Below are 19,027 nucleotides of genomic sequence, written 5' to 3' on the forward strand. Positions count from 1 at the left end.
CCCCAGCTACTTAACACAGGGTGGGTGTACTAATAAAGATGGACCGGCAATACGCTCCAACACTTGAGATGCTTTGGGGTGGTGTTGTTTCCTTCAGCTAAATAATTCTCTTCTGTGCTTACTGCTGAGCATTTATGCTCAAAAAGCACACAGAGCTCACAGCATCGGGGGAAAAAAAACTGTGAGCATTAAAAGCTGCAAACAGCTGTGCTCTCTCCTTCTTGGGAAACACTGTGAATCTGAATTTGAAATGGCTTTTAATGTGCTGGTAAGATTCTGCAGTACTGTTCGCCCTCCTCATGGTGATTCACTGAGCCATGCAACTCCTCTTGTATTTGTCAAAGCTTTCACTGACAAAAGCTGTCTTAAAACTGATCATATTATGTAAATAATGCCAGGGCAACGCAGGACGATTGACAAAGAAGTGATTGCCATATACAATAACCAGACCCTACCTCAAAAAGCTTAAAGTTATAATGAGCCTTTCATTGCATAAAACCGCATGCATGCAATGCAAGACTGAACAGAAGTAGCTGTAGAGTAATAGGAAATGAGTGTCAGATGCCCACAGTCCATTACATCCTGCTTATTTTACGTGGGAAGAGGTTTCTCATCAAGGACTGTCAGGTTTAACACAGTGTACATAATGAACAATAAATATTTCATTCTGGGTCTGGTTACAGAGATGCCTTTGCCATTCTGTGTTCTCCACTGAATTCGGAACTATTCCTCAGATACGGACTGATTTCAAGTACAAACACCCTCCTCAACCACACATATACCTCCCAACTTGATTAGCTTTTAGAACGTGCCTCATCACAGAGTTTCACTGTGAGATTAATGCTACCTGCCTTTTCCTTTAGTGGCTCATAATGCCACTGCAAGGGAATCTCATCTTTTAGTCGGAACTTTCCTGGTACAGGAAACAGAGCAGACTTTCAGCCAGTTTGACGGGACTATGCTATGCAGGAAAATAAAAAAAAAAAAAAAAAAAAAATTCGAAGTGTATTTGCAGCCTCTGTGCCTGGCCTGGACAGGCTGCCTTCCTCCCAAAGCCCTCCTGCTGCCGCCGCCCCAGTGACGCGTGGATTTGAGGTTTTTTTCCCTATTCCTCCAAAGCGCCCGCTTCGGAACGGGAGGCGCTGTCAACACCTCGGGCGGCCGTTCTTCTTTTCCTTCTGTGATAATCGCAAATCCTCAAGAGGATTTATCCAGGCACTCTCGTTGCTGCTACGCGAGGAAGAGGGGCAGTGCTTGGAAACAGACAATTCCAGAGCGGCGGCACACTGAGAATAAAAAGGGCGTCCCTCAGCCCCCCCGCGCCCCACAGCCCCACCGCGCCGGGGGCGTGGCCTAGGCCTGGCCCCGCCCCAGTGCCCTCCCCGCCATTGGCCGGACCGGGCGGGGGCGTGGCGGCGGGACGGGATTGGTGGGTCGGCGAGGGGGCGGGGCTCCGGTTTCCTCGGCAACGGCGGCGGCGGCGGCGCGCGGGCCCGGCCGGCGCCTCCCGGGCCCAGGTCGGTGCCGGGACCGCGGGGGCCGCGCCCGGGGAGGGGGGACCCGGTACCGGCGCTCCCGGGGGAACCCCCTGCCTCTCGGGGAGGGGAGAGGCTGCCCCGGCCTGGGAGGAGGGACCCGCGGCCGCTGCCGGCTGCCGGGGCGGCTCGAGGCCTTGTGGCGCTGACGGGAGGGAGGGAAGGGCGGCCCTGGGAGCTGCGGTCCCGAGCGCCCAGGCGTCGTCCCGGATTAGGGCCTTGCTCGTAGTGTGCCGGAGGCCGAGACACGCACAGAGCCGAGGTATTTGATTTATTTCTGGTTCTGCGCGGAAGGGGACGCTGGGACGCAAATCCACCAAGCCAGCGCGGCCACTACCGAAGCTTTTCGCTGTTTATACGTTTTAGCAGACAGAGGCATTAATGTTCACTGACTGCAGATAACCTAGTTCTCTTATTGATTTGTATCCTGTCTTCTGTTTGCTAATGATTCTGTCGCTTCCCATGCTATTTGTCCGTATGCTCAGTCTTTCCCTCCTTTTGGATCTTAGACCATTGCAATGTATCCAGCCCTAAACCTAAACAAGGCAGTTCTACCGAAAACATTCATTTGGCTTTCTAACACCTGGACATCACTTAGAGCTTGTTTGTTGGCTGCTGTCTGTTTCATGGAATAAATCTCCTTTGCTGTTGGTTAGGCTTGAAAGTAAGACAAAGGTCAGACATGAAAGAATATCCTTCCTTAAGAAAAAAGTTTATAGAGTTTGCTGTTAAGCTCCCAGATCAGAGTCTGGATTAAATAATTTTCAGAGATGTCTGATGTATGCTGTATAGCACTGTAGGCAAAGCATCAGCTGGCAAAAAAGAGGAGAAAAAAGGGCACCTGTGCCAGCTGTAGCTGCTGTAACTCTTCACAGATGAGAAAAAACATGGAAATAGGGGCAGGGCAAGAAGTCAAGGGTACATCTCTTTCCTGCTGTGTTCTTAAATAATGACTGTGCCAACTGGTAGGAAAATTTGCTAGGAAACTTTTGCTCTAATTGAAATGTTGCAAGGAACTGTTGTGCATTTAGGGCTTTGGATTTAAAAGTGAAGCCCTAGAACTATTTTTTTAAGGGCTTGTATTTCCTCATGTTTCATTTTAGGAGTGTCTGCAATGTATTTTTCTGACCCTGTCATCTAGAATATGTAGATGAAGCCCTTGAATAGATAAGAAAGTAAAGTGTCTTGGAGCAGGGTGTTGATTTATCAGGTTAATTTGATAATAAACAGCTTTAATCTGCTCTATGAGTTGTATTATATGGATTAGTAAGGGAGTGGGGCATTTAAAAAAAGGGAGTTAGAATGAGAGACATGCTATAACTAATGATGTGGGGGTTTTAACTTGGTAATAACTCTGTGTAGCTGTAATGTAGATCATGACCGGTCCTGAATCAAAATGCACCAGATAAAGCTCAAAAAAAGATCTGTATTCAAAAAGGAAAAGTCATCCTTTAGCCAGAATGATTACTGATGTGACTTTATTAAATGTAATTTTTAAAAATTATTAAAAGACAGGTAACCATCATTTTGTAATCAGTTAGTGAAAAAGTGCGATCAAAGATTTGTTATTAATGGGGGGTTTTTTACTATTTTCTCCTCCTGCTATGATTTCCTGGGATAATTAAGCTTGCAACCTGAGTTGTCCAGTGCTGTGTGTTTTTAATTTATTAAGAAAAAAAGCAGCCTTCACCACTCCAGGTGTGAATTAGATACTTTATTCTTCAAGGCATCTCAAAGCTTTCAGCTGTCTGATTGCTGAAATGATTTCTAGTGGAATTCCTTCAGGACAGGCGAGGGTTATCCTCTTTGCAGAGCGTGTTTAGCCAGGTGTTGCAGGGGAACACGTGATGTAAGCTCCTTTCGATGTACCCCTGCCAGTAAATTCAGAGTCTGGGCAGCAGAGAGGTTTGGCATCTCCCTGGCGTGTGGGTGAATGTTTTGGTGTCTGTTGGATCTATTTTAATCAGCTTCTATTTGTGGTGAATGAAGAGTTCCTGATTCGTACATGTCAATATTGGCAAAACCCTGTTAGAATTAGAGTTTGAATTGAATTAACAGAGAGTGCTTTATTTAATGCAGCAGGTGCTGCATTATTTTATGTAGCAGGTGCTGAAGAAGGGCAATACTGTTTTGTTGTCCGAATGACAGACTGCTGGCAATTGGAGGTAAAGATAATGGCGCTCCTTTTGGTTTTGCTCGCTTTGCTGGGAGCCCCGGCAGTTGTGCCCTGTTTGGGCTGCTCAGCACGACGGCAGCGTTTTCTGCCCTGCAAATCAAGGGCATTGTGTGATACAGACAGGGCTATAAACAGCCAGTCTACTTTGGTATCGAGGCCTCCTGGCTGTAATCAGCTTACCCTCCTTGTGCTTATGTGCAGCGCCGGCCCCTGGGCTGTGTTTGTGTAGGGTCCCGCTCACACCGTCCTCTCCCAGGTGCGAGGCTGCTCAGCCCCATGCCCGCCCTCGGTGCCAGCGCTGCCCTGCGTGTAGCACTTTTCCAACAGCTCTGATTCCCTGAACGGCAGGTGACCCCTGTGATTTCCAGCCACAGCCATGGGATTGTTTGACAAGCTGGCAGGATGGCTTGGGCTGAAGAAAAAGGAGGTTCACGTCTTGTGCCTTGGCTTGGACAACAGCGGCAAAACAACCATCATCAATAAACTTAAACCTTCAAACGTAAGTAGGCTGCTTGGTTCCCTGCTGGCTGTTTGCTTGAGCTGGGTTTGCATGCTGCTATACTGTGCCCATGGAAAAGATGTGAAGAGCTCGTGATTTAGCACAGTGGAGCAAATATATTGTAGGATTTTCCAATTAAAACTAAGGATAAGCGTTCGCACGCACATTATTTTCTGAAAACCCCCCCGCTGTTACTGTGGCACACTTTTGTTAAGATCACCCATCAAGGAAGGGTTTATGATGGCTGAAATCATGATCTTAAACAGTCACTTAAATCACTGAAATAATTGCCACAGGATTGCAGTTACGAGTGATGTTGAACATTTAGTACATTTAATTCAATTGCACAACAACTTAGCATGTTCATTTTAATCTTTTCCTAAAAAATAATAAGTGCATAAGAAATAATAAGTAATAATGTGAAGATGCACATCTAAGGTTGACTTCACTGCTTTTAAAGCAGAATAATTTTCAAATTAAGTAGCAAATTAATACTTGCAGTTCATTTATCCAGTGAAAGTGTTTGAGGCCACTAGGAATGCCTAATATTCTGAAAGTAGGATTACCTTTTTCCTAGATATGGACTAGAAATAGATGAATTTTGGTAGGCATGTTCAAAGCCAATGGTTGTGCAAAGGTTATGTGCACCTGGGAAACTCATTTCTGCTGTTTATATCAGGACACAGCTTTATTATTACTATTATTATTGTTGTTGTTGTTGTTGTTGTTATTGTTGTTATTATGATTATTAATTTTCACTGAATTTTACCTGATGAGTCCACTGGACATTGTTTAAAAAGTGTGACATAGTGAAGAGTCTGCTGCTCTTCCATTCCTGGCAATTATTCTTCCACTGAAAATTGAGTAGCTTTATAAACAAAGACTCTAAACTGCTTGCTATCTGCTGCCAGTTGTTTGGGAGAAAAGCTACAATTTGTACCAGGCAAATTCTATCTTCATGTAATTACTGAGATCTCTTTTGTAGAGGGTTTTTATGTCATGCCTTAAGCAGTAAAGGATTCCTAACTAGAGTTGAATGCAGACTTGGAGATTTATCACAATAATGGGCATTAGGGAAGCTCTCAGGGGAATTACACAAGTAGAATAATTTTTTTTTTTGTAATGAGTATTTATAGGAGGATAGAACTTTGCATCTAACTTGTGTAAGTCCTACCCTTGCAAGACATGCCAAACAGTCTAACATGCAACAAATGTCATTAGATCAAAGTTAATAAAACAGTTTAATTTTGGTAAATTCAATGGAATCAGGTAATTTTAAGCTCTGGGTCAACCCAGTCTTCCTAAGAACTGCTGCTTTGCCCTAGGAGCAATATATTGGGGTCTGGTAAATCCAAATGATTTCCATCTGTCTGCAGTTGTTTCTGCTGCACCTGGCTGTGGATGGTGTTTGGAATAAGGGGCTCTAGGAGTCTGTGCAAGGATTGCATGTCACTTTCTCAGACAGCTCTGTAATCTATGGGATGTGACCTTTCTTCCTGCTCAATATCGATGCTGCTTAGAGGAGCTATTCTTTTCCACCAACTTAGCTGGTTCCTTGACCAGCTCAGTAGTAAATCAGTTACCAGACAGATCTCTTAGTAATGCTTTGTGTTTTGGCAATTCCAGTGGTGTTCACTCTATTCCACAGAAAATACAAAGCCCTTGATTCTGAATAACTTTACACAGTTTGGAGCCAAAATAGATCTGTGATGTATTCATGTTTCAAATATATTTCAGTATTGGCATTTTCTAATTTGATTGTAAAATCTGTGCTTTCTTTCCTTCAAAGGCTCAAACTCAGGACATCGTTCCAACAATAGGATTCAGTATAGAGAAATTCAAAACTTCAAGGTAGTACTTTCTTTCTTCATTAGCATTCATGATTATTGTACAATAGTTGGACTTAATTATCTCTCCCAGTGGGTTTGTACCCGAGTATCACTGTGGTGGTGTACTGACATTGCAGTTAGTTGAAATGTAGTACCCACGAGACCTAATCATAATCCAGGACTGAGTGTGTTAGAAAATAATGCGTGTTTTGAGCTGCTATAAAATTATTCTTAAAAAATTTTAAAAATTTTTAGGTTTTTTGCAGTGGCATGTATAAAAACATCTGATCCTGGTCTGTTGAGTTTCAGAATAGGGCACTGTTACAGCCTGGGGGAGAGACGGCTGCTGAGGCGGCAGCCTGTATTCCACTCTCAATCTGGTAACATAAATTAAGCACTCTCACTGGAGGTACTCTGAACAGATTGCAGGGTAATCTCATTAAATGCAAAAGGATGGCTACAGCATTAGCAAGGTAAAGGTGGCAGGAGCAAAGGCCAGGAAACAGAGTAATAAGTCATTAGTTGAAGACTAAGATTTAGATTAAGGATGTCGTGACAAGAGGATATTTCAAGGAGGCAGCATCCATCATTTTGTTATGTCATAGCCTTCACTGGATTTTTTTTTAGTGTGTGCAGTTAGTCTTTAAACTGAGCAGCATGGCCTCACTGGGTGGGAGGTCTGCAGAAAATTGTTTATTCCTTGAGCTGAGAAAATTGTTTGTTCCTTGAGCTGATATGTGAGACAGAGAGATTTCATATTTCTCTAAGAGCTTCCACAGCTGAGCTCTGTCTCAATAAAGTACATCAGACAGGTTTGGGACTTCTTACGTGAGAACGTAAATTAATTTATATTGCTTTTTTTAATTCTCATCCTGTAGTAGGAGAGGTGATGACCTGTAAATACACCATGTAGTATGATTAAAAAAAACCCAAAACAACCCCTAAAAAATCCACCCCAAACCTCAAACTGTACAAACGGGCAAACCCGCAACTCTATGTCTGGACGTAGAGTGGAAAGGATGTCTGGAGAGCTTCCTTTTCCTAACCTAATTGTTTGGTGTGGCCTCCACCTGGGGAGCTGCTTGGGGCTACCCAAAAAAGAAGTGCCTAATTCTGAACTCCAAACATTTCAGGAGCAGATGAGAACTTTTTGTAGTGTTCAGTAAGTTAGTGAGTTGCCTTGCTGTATGTAGTGTTTGGGTGAAATCTCACCGTGGCAAAGACTGCCCTTTGTAGCTTGGTCATCTGAACTCACCCGTTTTTAACCAAAATGTAATTTTTTATTTTCCTAAATGTGGAATCTATTTATTACAAAACAAAACAAACAAACAAACAAAAAAAACCACCAACCACTTTTATTTTGCATTTATACCTGTCTAGGGACAAAATTTAAGACACTATGGATTTTGAGCTATGGTTCATCTGAATTTCATTTACTCATAAACAATATTTGATACCAGCATGATAGAGAGAGAGATGGAATGGGAGCTTATTTTGCATTTGATGTAACTTTAAATAATTGGTTTAGTTCTTTTGTAGTAAACACTTTTCCAGTGTGAAATATTTCTATAATAAGACTGCAAAATTGAGTAGGATCATTTGAAGGCAGATAGTGCAACCCTAATTCCTTTGGGAAATTTTTTCACTTGACTGGGATTCAATTTGATCTGGTTTTTTGGGGTTTTTTTGGTCAGGGTAGCAAAGAGAATGGATGTGGTTTGGGTTTTGTTCTTTTTTTCCAGGCCTCATGTGCTTCTTTTCTTTGCAGTTTGTCTTTCACAGTGTTTGATATGTCAGGTCAAGGGAAATACAGAGACCTCTGGGAACACTACTACAAGTAAGACTATAATGTATTTTAAAGCACTGCTGTTCATATTGACTGTTGTGTAGGTTATTTAAACAGAAGTCTGATAATATCTAGTGGTTAGAAATGATTCAGACAAGGTTTATACCTGGTGTTTGACAGAAGGTTTAGTCGATAAATAAAAATTTCTGTTCTAACAAAGGAAAATTTTTATCTGCTGTTATTCTGTGCTTTCGGGGACAACTTGGGGGAACGTACTGGAGAGGAGATTTAAATGCTGAAACCTGAAAACCAATCCTGTAATAAAGCTCAAGATGAGTCAGGTTTCCAATTTTTCAGTTCTTCGGTAAGTCAGCGACTTAAAACCTGCAAGATAATTGGCTGATGGCTGAGACTTTTAGAGGTGAGGGAAATGAACTTCAGAGAGTAAGGCACATGTAGCTAACAACCTGAATGAACATTCTTAATGTTATTTATTAAATAGGATATTCTCTGTACTTTACAATACTCTGGTATTGCCTTTTGGTAATAGATGGACACCATTCTCTGGTTTTGGAGCTTTTAGTGAAACTTAATCTTTATTTGCATTGTCTCATTGCTATTCTGTAATGCCTGATCCTGATCTAGATAATGTGAACAATACTAAACCATGCAGAAGTAGCTGGGAGAAACAGAAGGGAGAAACTCTGAAGATTATAATATTGATTAAATATTAATTTCAGTTGTGGTAGAGCTTGAATTGTTTTTTTAATTGAGGATTAATGCTTCCTCTCCTTCCTGTGCAAATTATGTTAGCATTGAAAACATTTGGCTGGGAGATCTTCATTGTTCAAGGGTGTTAGATTTGCATTTCAGTAACTGATGCCCTCAGGCTGCTCTCAAAATGCTAGCAGAGTGCTTCATAAGCAAATAATTTTTGTGATTGCTGTATTTAATGCGGTAACTTATCCCTTGTGGGGCATAAATGGCTTTTTCATCTTAACAATAACTTGGTAACAGTAAAGGAGATTTTTAGGTTATACTGACAGTGAAATATGCACTTGCGTCCACCTCTGGTCCTGATCCAGTGTAGTAGGCACATATTTAAGATTAACTTCTAAGAATAGTATAAAACCAATAATCAGTATTAATTAAATAAAAATATTAGTAAAATGATTATGTGCTGTTCAGTTTATAAAGTTAAGCAAGATTTAATTTTGCAGGAAATCAAAAAGTAATTGCCCTGGAGTCCTTCAAGTCTGGACTTTTCTTCTCTTTAGTTTGAAAGTTTCTTCTAGGTCATCCTCTGTGTACATTTATCTTGAATAATCCTGAAGTCATGTTGTATCCTTATCCCTGTTACTTCTTCATGAAGTTATTTTTTTGGTGGTGAATACATGCCAGTACTCTTGGTTCCTCTGCTAAAATACTCTATGCTCGTGAAAATTGCCTATGCATTTTGAGCTTTCATGCAAAAGCTTTATTTACTAAAGGTTCTGTACACCAGAAAAGAATGGGCCTCCTCATACAATCTTGGGCTGCTCAGGTTTTCTCTGGCTTCCAGTAGGTGTAGAACTGTTTCTTATCAAAATACAAAGGTAGATGGTGCTGGAGGCTAAAGAATGTATTCATAATGGTCTCTCAGAGAAATGTTAAGTGAGGGAGAAGTGAATATTGCATTAAAATATAAAGTAAATATACTTTCTGTGGGTGTTTATAACTAGTGAATTATTAATTGGTGAGACTAATTGGTTTTCAAAATAAGTTTCAATAAATGGAACATCAAATCATAAAATATCAGTAACATCCTGAAATAATGAATTGAGTATATGCATATAGGTTGTGTCTGTGGTCATACTACCAGCAAAATGTTCTAATGATTTGAAATAGCTGAAAGTTTTAACCTGTTATTTGAACAAAAAAAGAAAGATCCTGTTTATGCAGGATATGTAAAGGTTAAAATAACCTGCATATGCCTAGCTGTGGACACAGGTTTTTTCTAAAATGGTATTTGACCTTTCTCTAAATAAACTTTAGTACAGGAAATACTGAATCTCTGCAAAGATCTGTCTTTATGGGGTTTTTTTCTGCCTGGCCACCATGTCAAAATAGCAGTTGGCTACATTTTGAGTTCATTTTTCAGTCTGGGTAGTAAAATCAAGCTTTTCTAAGTGTGTGGAGACTGAACCTTGTAGGGGCAGGTGACAGCCTCGTGTCTAAAATAATGATGCATGTTACCAAGATACTGAATTTCAGAAATAAGACTGAATCATTAGGTTAATAGTAAATAACAATGACAAAAATCAGAAGAAAAAGCAGGTTTGTTTGGAATTTTTTCTTGGTGTTTCTTCTGAAGCATTTTCTTATTCACAGTTTGAGAACCTGTAATTTGCCTCTTTGCTCTTTTTATGTTATGCAGAGAAGGCCAAGCCATTATTTTTGTCATTGATAGCAGTGACAAATTAAGAATGGTTGTGGCCAAAGAAGAACTTGACACCCTTCTGAATCATCCAGGTGAGGAGGCTTTTTTCCCCTTCTGTGTCCATATTTGTTGTGTTGTCTTAAGAAAAGGCCTTTTCTGACACATTCTGAGTACTTTGCAAATATTTTAACCATTCTTGAATATTAGCACAATAATAGTCTGGAAAAACTTGTGGGGTTTTTTTTACCTATTGGCATTTAGAACTTGGTCACCTTCAGCTTTCCACTCTGAGTTGGGTTGGTCTCTTATTAATCGATATAGATCAAAAGTTACATTGTTTTGAGAAAGAATAGTCTCTGAGTTGGAAGCTGGAGAGGTTTCTTGTGATGACCAGCACAGACAAAACCGTGTCTCCCTGTTTGCTTTTGCCATGAGGACAGCTAATTCCTTTAGCGCAACATTGAACTTTCTTTTGCCGTCTTCGCTGTAATTTTTTTATGCTTTAGCCATAAATAAGGAGGGATAATTACACCAGTCAGTTTCAATTCCCTATAGAAGAGGATATGAGAGGATTTATGATCAGGGTCTTGGTTTTAGGGGTTTGATTTGAGTTTTTTTTTTTTACACAAGACTGCACCTTAATTAAGTTCTGATATCAGTCAATGCTTTGCCATTCCATGTATATAACATTATTGGGATATGTCTGTAAGCAATATGCAATTTTGACTTTCAGCACTTCTAGTAGTTGCTCTGCCTAACCAGAATATAAAACTGCATCTAGGAAGTTTAAAAGTGAAATAATCCTATAATTCCTTAATTATTTATTAAACTGATAGAGCCTTAACTTGTGAGATTCCCATGCTGAAAATAAGAAAGGAAAAGCTGACTTGCATTTCTAAGGAAAGCATTGTGCGATAGGGACAAATATGTTCCCATGACTTTATTTTCCGTGATGGTTGTATATAACACTTCAATTCCTCAACAAAGATGCTGGAGCTGCTGGAGCCTTCTTATTCTCTAATTCCTCATTAGAGAGTAAGTCCTCAAGGGTATGGGCTACTTCAAATGCAGACACTGAAAAGACAGTGTTACAAAAATCACAGGGAGGAAGAGGTGAGCCAAAGGCTGCAGGTGGATTACACAGAAGCCAGGGCACTTTGTACCAAATCAGGAATTAACTGCAGCAGCAAAAGCCAATTCTGTTAGTAAAGTGGAACCACACAGAACCAAGGGTTGGAGGTAAAGACTGCTGGAAGAAGTTGTTTAATAGAGGGCAGAAGAGTGAAAATGTTTAGACAGAATAGAAGCAACCATGGGTGAGGCTTTTCATTTAGGCATCACCAGGTCACTAATGCTGACCTAGCAGGTCAGTGTTGTTCAGTTGTTCCTGAATTTGTGTCTTCAAGTTACACAAGACCAGGTTCTGGCCACTGAGTGCTATCCCGAGAGCCAAGAGAGAGCAGTGGTGTATTTCTGCCTTGGAGGGGCTTAGCTCCAACACAGCAACAGTGTCACTGAATTATCAGTTTTGATATACAACACGGAAGAGAACCAAAGGGCTTTAAAAGTTCTTGTAGGATAGTGTTCAATAAAAGTAGCTGTTAGGTTAATCAATGTACAGCTGGTTTGCTATATCAATGGTTTTTTATTTGCATTAGTGTTCTGCCTTTCTCACTGCATACACTCCTTTCTCCAAATCTGTGCTTCTGTCTGTGTCATCCTCCTGGACTGGTTTAAATGTACTTGTTTACCTAAGTTTTAAATGGAATTGAATCACTTCCTGTCTCTGAAAATCTGAGCAATCCCACAGTAAAAGAGTTCCCTGTATTTTTGCCAGGCTTTGCCTGAGGGAAAGGGAATGAAGGGAATGTGTCCTGTGAAGCATTAATGGGGTTAGAAGTTGTACTACCTGGGACTCTTTTGTGCATCAGGGCTAGAAAACATTTTTACTTACGTTAATGGGCAATGCACTCTTCAAATAACAGCTTAATGATAATTGTATCATATTTTTGGGTTTTATTCAAATTTCGTTCTTCAGCACTTTGAAAGATGGTAGATCACCTGGATGATGACTCTTGGGTCACTTGACCTCCAGCACGTGCTTCTAAACTAAACTGAAATATTTGTAAATTTGAAACTCTTTGTGTAAAATTGCGCATCACACATCTAGTGTCTGGATTATTTTTTTAATCTGTTAATTCATAAACACTTGCAGCTAGGAAATGTTTGCTTTCCATTAGTAACTGTGAAAAGTGTGGGAGGGAAATACTGCACATTAGGAAATAATACAAATTTCTGTGACCACGACTTTGTTCAGCAAATATCTTTGGGTGTGCATTATGAGTCTGGGTGGGTAGGTTGTGCCCCTTTCTAATTGTTTAGGAAAGCACTGGAAACTCCTTGATTAACTGGGCTGTTTGCATATGCGATGTCAGCTAATTTATGTGATTTTAATTTACCCATAACCTGGGACCTGTGGGTACCAGGGTTCATTCAATTATACTGTAAATTAATCTAAATGCTTCAGTCAGGAGATTCAATAGCTTTCAACTATGGAATCAAATCAGAGATTTAGTTATACTGTGCTTGTATTTTGAGGCCTTTGACTTGTTTTTATGGATATCAGAGGACAAAAGAGCCCCTGTCAGGGTAAATAGTTTGTGCAAATTGTCATTGTTTTGATCAGCACTTACATCTCTGAATGAATATGGGGAGGTAGTGTTGTCATTCCACTGATTCTGTGGAAAGGTTTAGTGGGGAGTTGGAAAAGAACATAATTAGGAAAGTTCAAACCATTTCAGCACTGAAAGTTTGTTGGGATTTGGGGGGTTTTATCATCCTCGTGCCCATGAGCAGGGGTAGATGGCTTATGTTTGACATTTTTAAATAAATCGTCACCTAGTTTCCTGTGTGAAATAACCTTTTTTTTTACTATTTTGAAAAGAGCCTGTTAAGCAATTTTCATTGAGGTGGTAGTGTGTAAGCTCTTTTCCTATCAAGCACTGATGGATAGACTAAAACCTAGATTTTCTCTAATCCTGTATATCATCTTTTGTACAAATAATATCAAAAACTCTGAGAGTTAGTCTTGGTATTGGTAACTTTTTTGGCAGGGTTACATCTGTAACTTTGAAGAGAGTATACTTTGTTTCCTTTCAATCACCACATAATCTTTTGGGGTCATATGTGAGGTTTAAGTTTGTCCATGTGTAAGTATCCCATAAACTACCAGAGTACTTTGGTCTATAGTTCTCACGGCTGGCTGAAAGAGCTTCTGGAGAAGAAGTCCTTCAAGGGAAGGGAGAATAAAGGATGTCCTGACATGTGCATTTTTTCCCAATTTTATAAGTTCTATGAAGTAATGGATGCTTTCCAGAACACTAATTCTCAGACTACCCTTCCCAGCTGTTGTTGTGACATCATGAATGAACACAAATTATTTTTTCCATCCATTTTATACATCCAGTCCTTACTAAGCAGAGATGTGCAGTGTTTGTAGGCAGTGGTTTGATCTCTTGTTCCTCAGCTTCACCAGCAATTCCTATCTCCAGTTTGAAATGTGGGTATAAGGTAGGGGGAGAGGGGGTGGAAGATTCCAAAACCTGCAAGGAAGTTTGTGAGCATTCTGGAAGCATGCAGCAGAGGCCAGGTGACCCAACAGTGTGTGCATCTTGGTAGGATACAACCTTCAGAGAACTCCAGCTACAGGTGAGCAAAGTACCTTTGTGTGTTGTTTGTGCCTTGTTCCATGCAGAGATGATTGAGTGGTGCCTCCTGTCCTGAGGCTTCTGTCTCTGCTCATGCCTAGATATTAAACACCGTCGACTGCCTATTCTCTTCTTTGCTAACAAGATGGACCTCAGGGATGCAGTGTCATCTGTGAAAGTGTCTCAGTTGCTGTCCCTAGAAAACATCAAAGACAAGCCCTGGCATATCTGGTAAAGTTCTCTTTTTCTATCCTTTTATTGGCGTGCTTTGTGCATTCCTATTTTAGCCCTGTCGTGCCACTCAGTACTGTATAAAATAAACGGGGTAGATAAAAGACAGATTCCACATCTGAAACAGTAGTAATAGCAAAATACTTATGGTAAAACTTACTTAAATGTACAATGTATTCATTTAGACTTTGTCTTTAAAGTTTTCACAGCAGAATTGTTAGCCAAGTGATGGAATGGAGGATTTCCAGTGAAATGAGAAAGCAGGGTTGATATCAGAAGAAGAGTTGCCATTATATTTTGCTGGGAAATTGAGTAGAATTGTTATCAGGGTTCTCCTGCTAGATTACCTTGAGGGTTTTAGAATATCAATATAAAACCTTTTGAGTTTTTTTCCACTCTGCAGATGTTTCAGTAAACTGTTGTTGAAAGGCCATTTAGCAAACTGTTCTCTTCTGTATTCAAAAGGGCACTGTACTCTTTCTACCCAGTAGCGTTTGAGGGGATTTTTAGCTGCAGGAACTAGTCTTTTCTTCCTGAAGGATGTAAGCTTTACTCAGTGCTTGTGTTACCAAGGAAAAAACTCTCCTTTTATCAGAAGTGCTTTATAAAAGTGAGGTTTTTGTCCTATTAAAGTCTTCAGCTGTAATAAATAAAAGTGAAATCAGCAGCTAAAGACTGCTGAGAGCTAAAATTTTCATTTTAGGCTTCAATGTTAAACTTGATTACCTGGACATTGTTTTTGTCCAGAAATCACACTCATAAATTCCCAAGCTTCTTGGAAGATCGTTTTATAGGGAACTGCTGTTACAGTCCAGATTCACTGCTGTGCTGGTTTTCATAAACTGGAGAATGAGGAGCATTTAAACAGTTATCCCCCAGTGATTCAGAAGGTGAATTTACACTGCTGTCGGTGTAGCAGAATAGTTTCATACATTAACAGATGCTCCTGGGGTTGCTGTTACAATGAAGTGTGTACACACACACATAATTCCTCCTCGCAGTACTCCAGCATTCTCACCGTGTGTAGGAACTGCATGGAGGACGTTTGGGCTTGATCATAAAGGTCTTTTCCAGCCTAAATGATTCCATGATTCCTGGCTGCTGTTGGAGGGAGTAAACATCTTTCACAGCGTTGTCTGAGGAGGGAGGTGCTGCAGAACATGTCTGTCTCGTGTGGGAGCTCTCCCAAAGCCCCTCGTGTTCTAGGAATGATTCCTTGTGCCTTGAAACTGGAATCGAAAGAGATCACTCATGGTGTTTCCCTGTGGGGAAGGTACTCTATATCATTTGAGGAGCAGTCTTCTCCATGGGAAGAAAACTTAAGGAAACTGTACCTGACGCTACTTTGCAATTACCTAAATTACAAGTTTGGTGATGACTCAACTAAAATTGGTATTTTTACAATGTTTTTGAAATTTGGTTTGTTTCTTTCAGTGCCAGCGATGCTCTTAAAGGAGAAGGATTACAAGAAGGTGTGGATTGGCTCCAAGGTATATCATATGTAATTCTCTTGCTCTATTTTCATTCTGTTCAACTCTTTCATTTTGTAAGGTTTTTTCTTTATAATTTCCTTTGTTTTCTTTCTGTCCATTTTTGCTGTCAGATCAAATTACACAGTGAGTACTAAAGATCTAGCTCATATTTGCCTTTCATTTACCTCCTTAATGTACACAAAATATCGTGTGGGCTTCCCTGGCCAAGGTGTGTATTATGAAACACTAATGCACACTCTTGCAAACAGTGTAGCCCTTTCATTTAAACAATACCAGCTGTCACACTTCAATTTCTTATTGTGGTAGTTCAGTTTCTTCTTTAATTTATTCTTAATGTCCTGTCCCTGTTTTACATAACTTAATGTTACGTATCAAAAAATGGTAAAAGAAAATAAGCCGAGTACGCAGACAAATACATTGGTTTTAATTAGACACCTTCAGCTCTTTAATCCAGAGCCAAAAGAGGAACTTCTTACACTGTAACGATTATAGAACATGCAAACACTCATAACTGCATGGAAAATATCGGATCCACCTTGGATGATGTCTGACATCCAGCATCTTTAATTACAAACTTGGTACAGATGTTGGGTAATTACAAACTTGGTACAGATGTTGTGTCTCCTTCTGTTGTGTGCTGGTGAGGCTCTGGTCTCTCTTGTCCTGCTCAGTGTTTAGATTAGTGAAGCGTGGCAGAGTTTTGGCAGACCCGTCCCAGTTTTAGCTGCCTGCCTGGCGTTGCTTGTGCTGTGAGATGTTCCGTGCCGCGGGCTCGGCGGAGCGGCAGCACCCGCCTGTGCTGTGCCCCGCTGGCCGCCGGGTGTCAGCGCTGGCCCGGGGACAGAGCCTCCTTCCGAAAGGGTTACAGCCAGCCCGGCCCGCCTTCACTCACCCCCACCGCTCCGGGGACACTTACACTGTCCTGCTGGCTAGAAAAAGATGGTTTGTTTTACCGAGTTATTGTAGAGTGCAAAAACATTCGCTCGTGTTTTCAGAGGGAGGGCTGCTCGCCAAAAACAGTCTTTAGAAAGAGATTTACTGCCCTACGGAAGAGTAGTGTTGTGCCCTCCGCCAGCTAAAATAATTCTAGTGCGGGCAACCAGGATCTTGGCATTGGGTTTCCTCCTCTCTTGTATCCTATCATCATAGAGGCGGATTCCAGACCACAATTTTTCCTAATTTCAGGCATAGTTCTGGCTTAGTAATGTTTTCTTGCTATGTTCAGGGTCTCTGCTTCTCTTGGAGGAACCCTTTGAGTTTCAATCCAAATTTGGGGTTTGTACATAGCTTGATACTACCTTAAAGGGTCTCAAATGCTCGTGTAAATATTTTATGACAAAATATTTAAGTTACATATATAGATTTTTTTTAAGCACAGCAAACAGATGTTTCTGCTGTCACTCACATAGCTCTTCATAACTATTCACTTCTTACAGAGTGTTAAACTTGTTAATTTTCTGAGCTGAAAATCCTCATGGATGGGTTCTAGCTGAAAATTTCCTTTAACTCCCTGTCAATGACCCCAAAAGCTTGAGAGGGCTTGAGTTTAAACTGTGCTGTTACCTAAGCACGTGTAGTTTGGCAATTATATGTTTAAAAGCTGAATACTTTGATATTTCAAGAACAAATTTTTACTCTTGATTCTCCTCATTCCTAGAGCACTAGATGGAAATATTTGGAACTACTCTGTAGTTATGGTAGCCCCTAAATCACAGCCTGGGGATGCCATAAAATTCAGGGGAGGAAATGACACCTGGTGAATGACTGCACTGTTCTTGTCAGCAGCCAAGCTTTCCTTAATTACTTTTCCCAGATCCATTTCACAGCTGGGGTGGCAGGGGCAGAAAATTCTGGGTTGGTTTTTTTTTTTTTCCCCGGTGAAGGCTGAGTTTGTTATTTTCCTATTTTGTAATGGGGTTGCTTTTGCAACAGCACATCCTCCACAGGGTAAAACAAACCTGTCTCACAGCATTCCCCCTTAGTGGGGGAAATTGTGCTGATTACCACGTTTTGTAATGGGATGGGATGCTGGATGCAAACATTTGAAGTGAGTTGAGAAGTGGCAACCAGGCAGCAATAAGGAGAAGTGTGGCTACTGAGAGCAGAGTTTTCATGTGAGTTATTGGAAACCAAACTTTAAATCTTTTGCTGTTGGGCAGTTCATGTTCAGTTAAGTGGAAGCCAAAATGTGTACAAGGAATTGAAACGCATACTTCATAAAACAAACTCCCAGGTTTTATTATCATCAAAAGGATCTTATAAGCCTGAAGAAGGTAAAAATTGAATTAAGTGGAAGAGTCTGCCTGTTTAATTAGCAAGATTTGGGGAAAACAACTTGGCTGTACAGGAATTTCAGGAGTGGATGAGAGAGCAAGTTGAAAACAACTCTGCATTGTCCCCCGTTCTTGTAGCTACACCAAAATACCTAGATCTATTTTATGTTTCCAAAGAGAAAAATGCAGTGAGAATTCATCTGGTGCTAAGACTAGATGTTTCTTTTTATTAACAGGTCAGATGCAAGCAATGAAGACATGAGAGATAAATAAAGGACCTATGGGGTTCTTTTACACCCTTTGTCAGTAGGTGAACAAGTTCCTTGGAAAGGAAGAGTGATTTGAAGAAGATGAACAATTCAACTAAAATATCCTGTATTGACTTGTTTCAGTTTAGTATCTCTTCCAGGAAAACTGAATGTAGACAACCTAGCACCTCAGGTATGCACATTAATGAATTAAATTGAATCTGGTGACTGGAGAGTGTACACAAAAAAAAAAAAAAAAAAAAATTGTGCTAACAACAAACATCTGCATTCATTTGAGGTTTAGGTGATAATTAGCCTTCAGTAAATGCCCCTCTGTTTTCTGGGGGAACACCTTTTGAGTAAATGGGAATATTTGTTTTCCAGAGAAAGAATAATCAGCACTTCCCAAAATCCAGCTACATAAGATACCTACTGATTTTAGATGCCTAGTTTTCGGCATTACTGCCATTTTTTTATATTAAAGTTTGACATTGGGTTTTTATTATCCATCTCTCTATAAGAATATTTTGATTAAAGATACAAGTATTCAAATGTTCAGTGTATTTATTATAGATGATTGCAGATGTTTTTAAGGAATTGCTTTTAATGAAATGTTACAAATTGTTTTTGTGATTTTGCCATGATTATATTTGCATTCCCATCAATAAAACTTAAAATATATGACATGCCCTGATTGGGTTTTTTAACTTTATTATGCTCATTAATGGTCTTCACATCCTAGAGATTTTTGGTTTTCTATTAGTTTCATTTGGAATTTGTTTATCCATATTCAAGTGGATATAGCACTGTGTATGTAATAAAATGGTATCT

At 40.2% G+C, this 19,027-nt stretch overlaps 1 protein-coding gene across 2 annotated transcripts; it reads left to right on the forward strand.

Moving 5' to 3' along the window:
* Positions 1 to 1,463: 1,463 nt before the first annotated feature.
* Positions 1,464 to 19,027, forward strand: ARL6 (ADP ribosylation factor like GTPase 6). 2 transcript variants are annotated; one of them, XM_040056957.2, is made up of 8 exons: positions 1,464 to 1,517; positions 4,060 to 4,210; positions 6,000 to 6,061; positions 7,808 to 7,876; positions 10,242 to 10,336; positions 14,053 to 14,182; positions 15,617 to 15,672; positions 18,185 to 19,027. In XM_040056957.2, exons 2-8 carry the CDS (start codon positions 4,088 to 4,090, stop codon positions 18,208 to 18,210), a joined length of 561 nt encoding a protein of 186 aa, XP_039912891.1. In that variant the 5' UTR covers positions 1,464 to 1,517; positions 4,060 to 4,087; the 3' UTR covers positions 18,211 to 19,027. The 2 variants fall into 2 exon arrangements, with proteins under 2 accessions (XP_039912891.1, XP_039912892.1); XM_040056958.1 differs by lacking the exon at positions 1,464 to 1,517 and adding an exon at positions 1,666 to 1,797.

The sequence above is a fragment of the Hirundo rustica genome, chromosome 2 (genome assembly GCF_015227805.2).
Source record: "Hirundo rustica isolate bHirRus1 chromosome 2, bHirRus1.pri.v3, whole genome shotgun sequence".
Taxonomy (NCBI): Eukaryota; Metazoa; Chordata; class Aves; order Passeriformes; family Hirundinidae; genus Hirundo; species Hirundo rustica.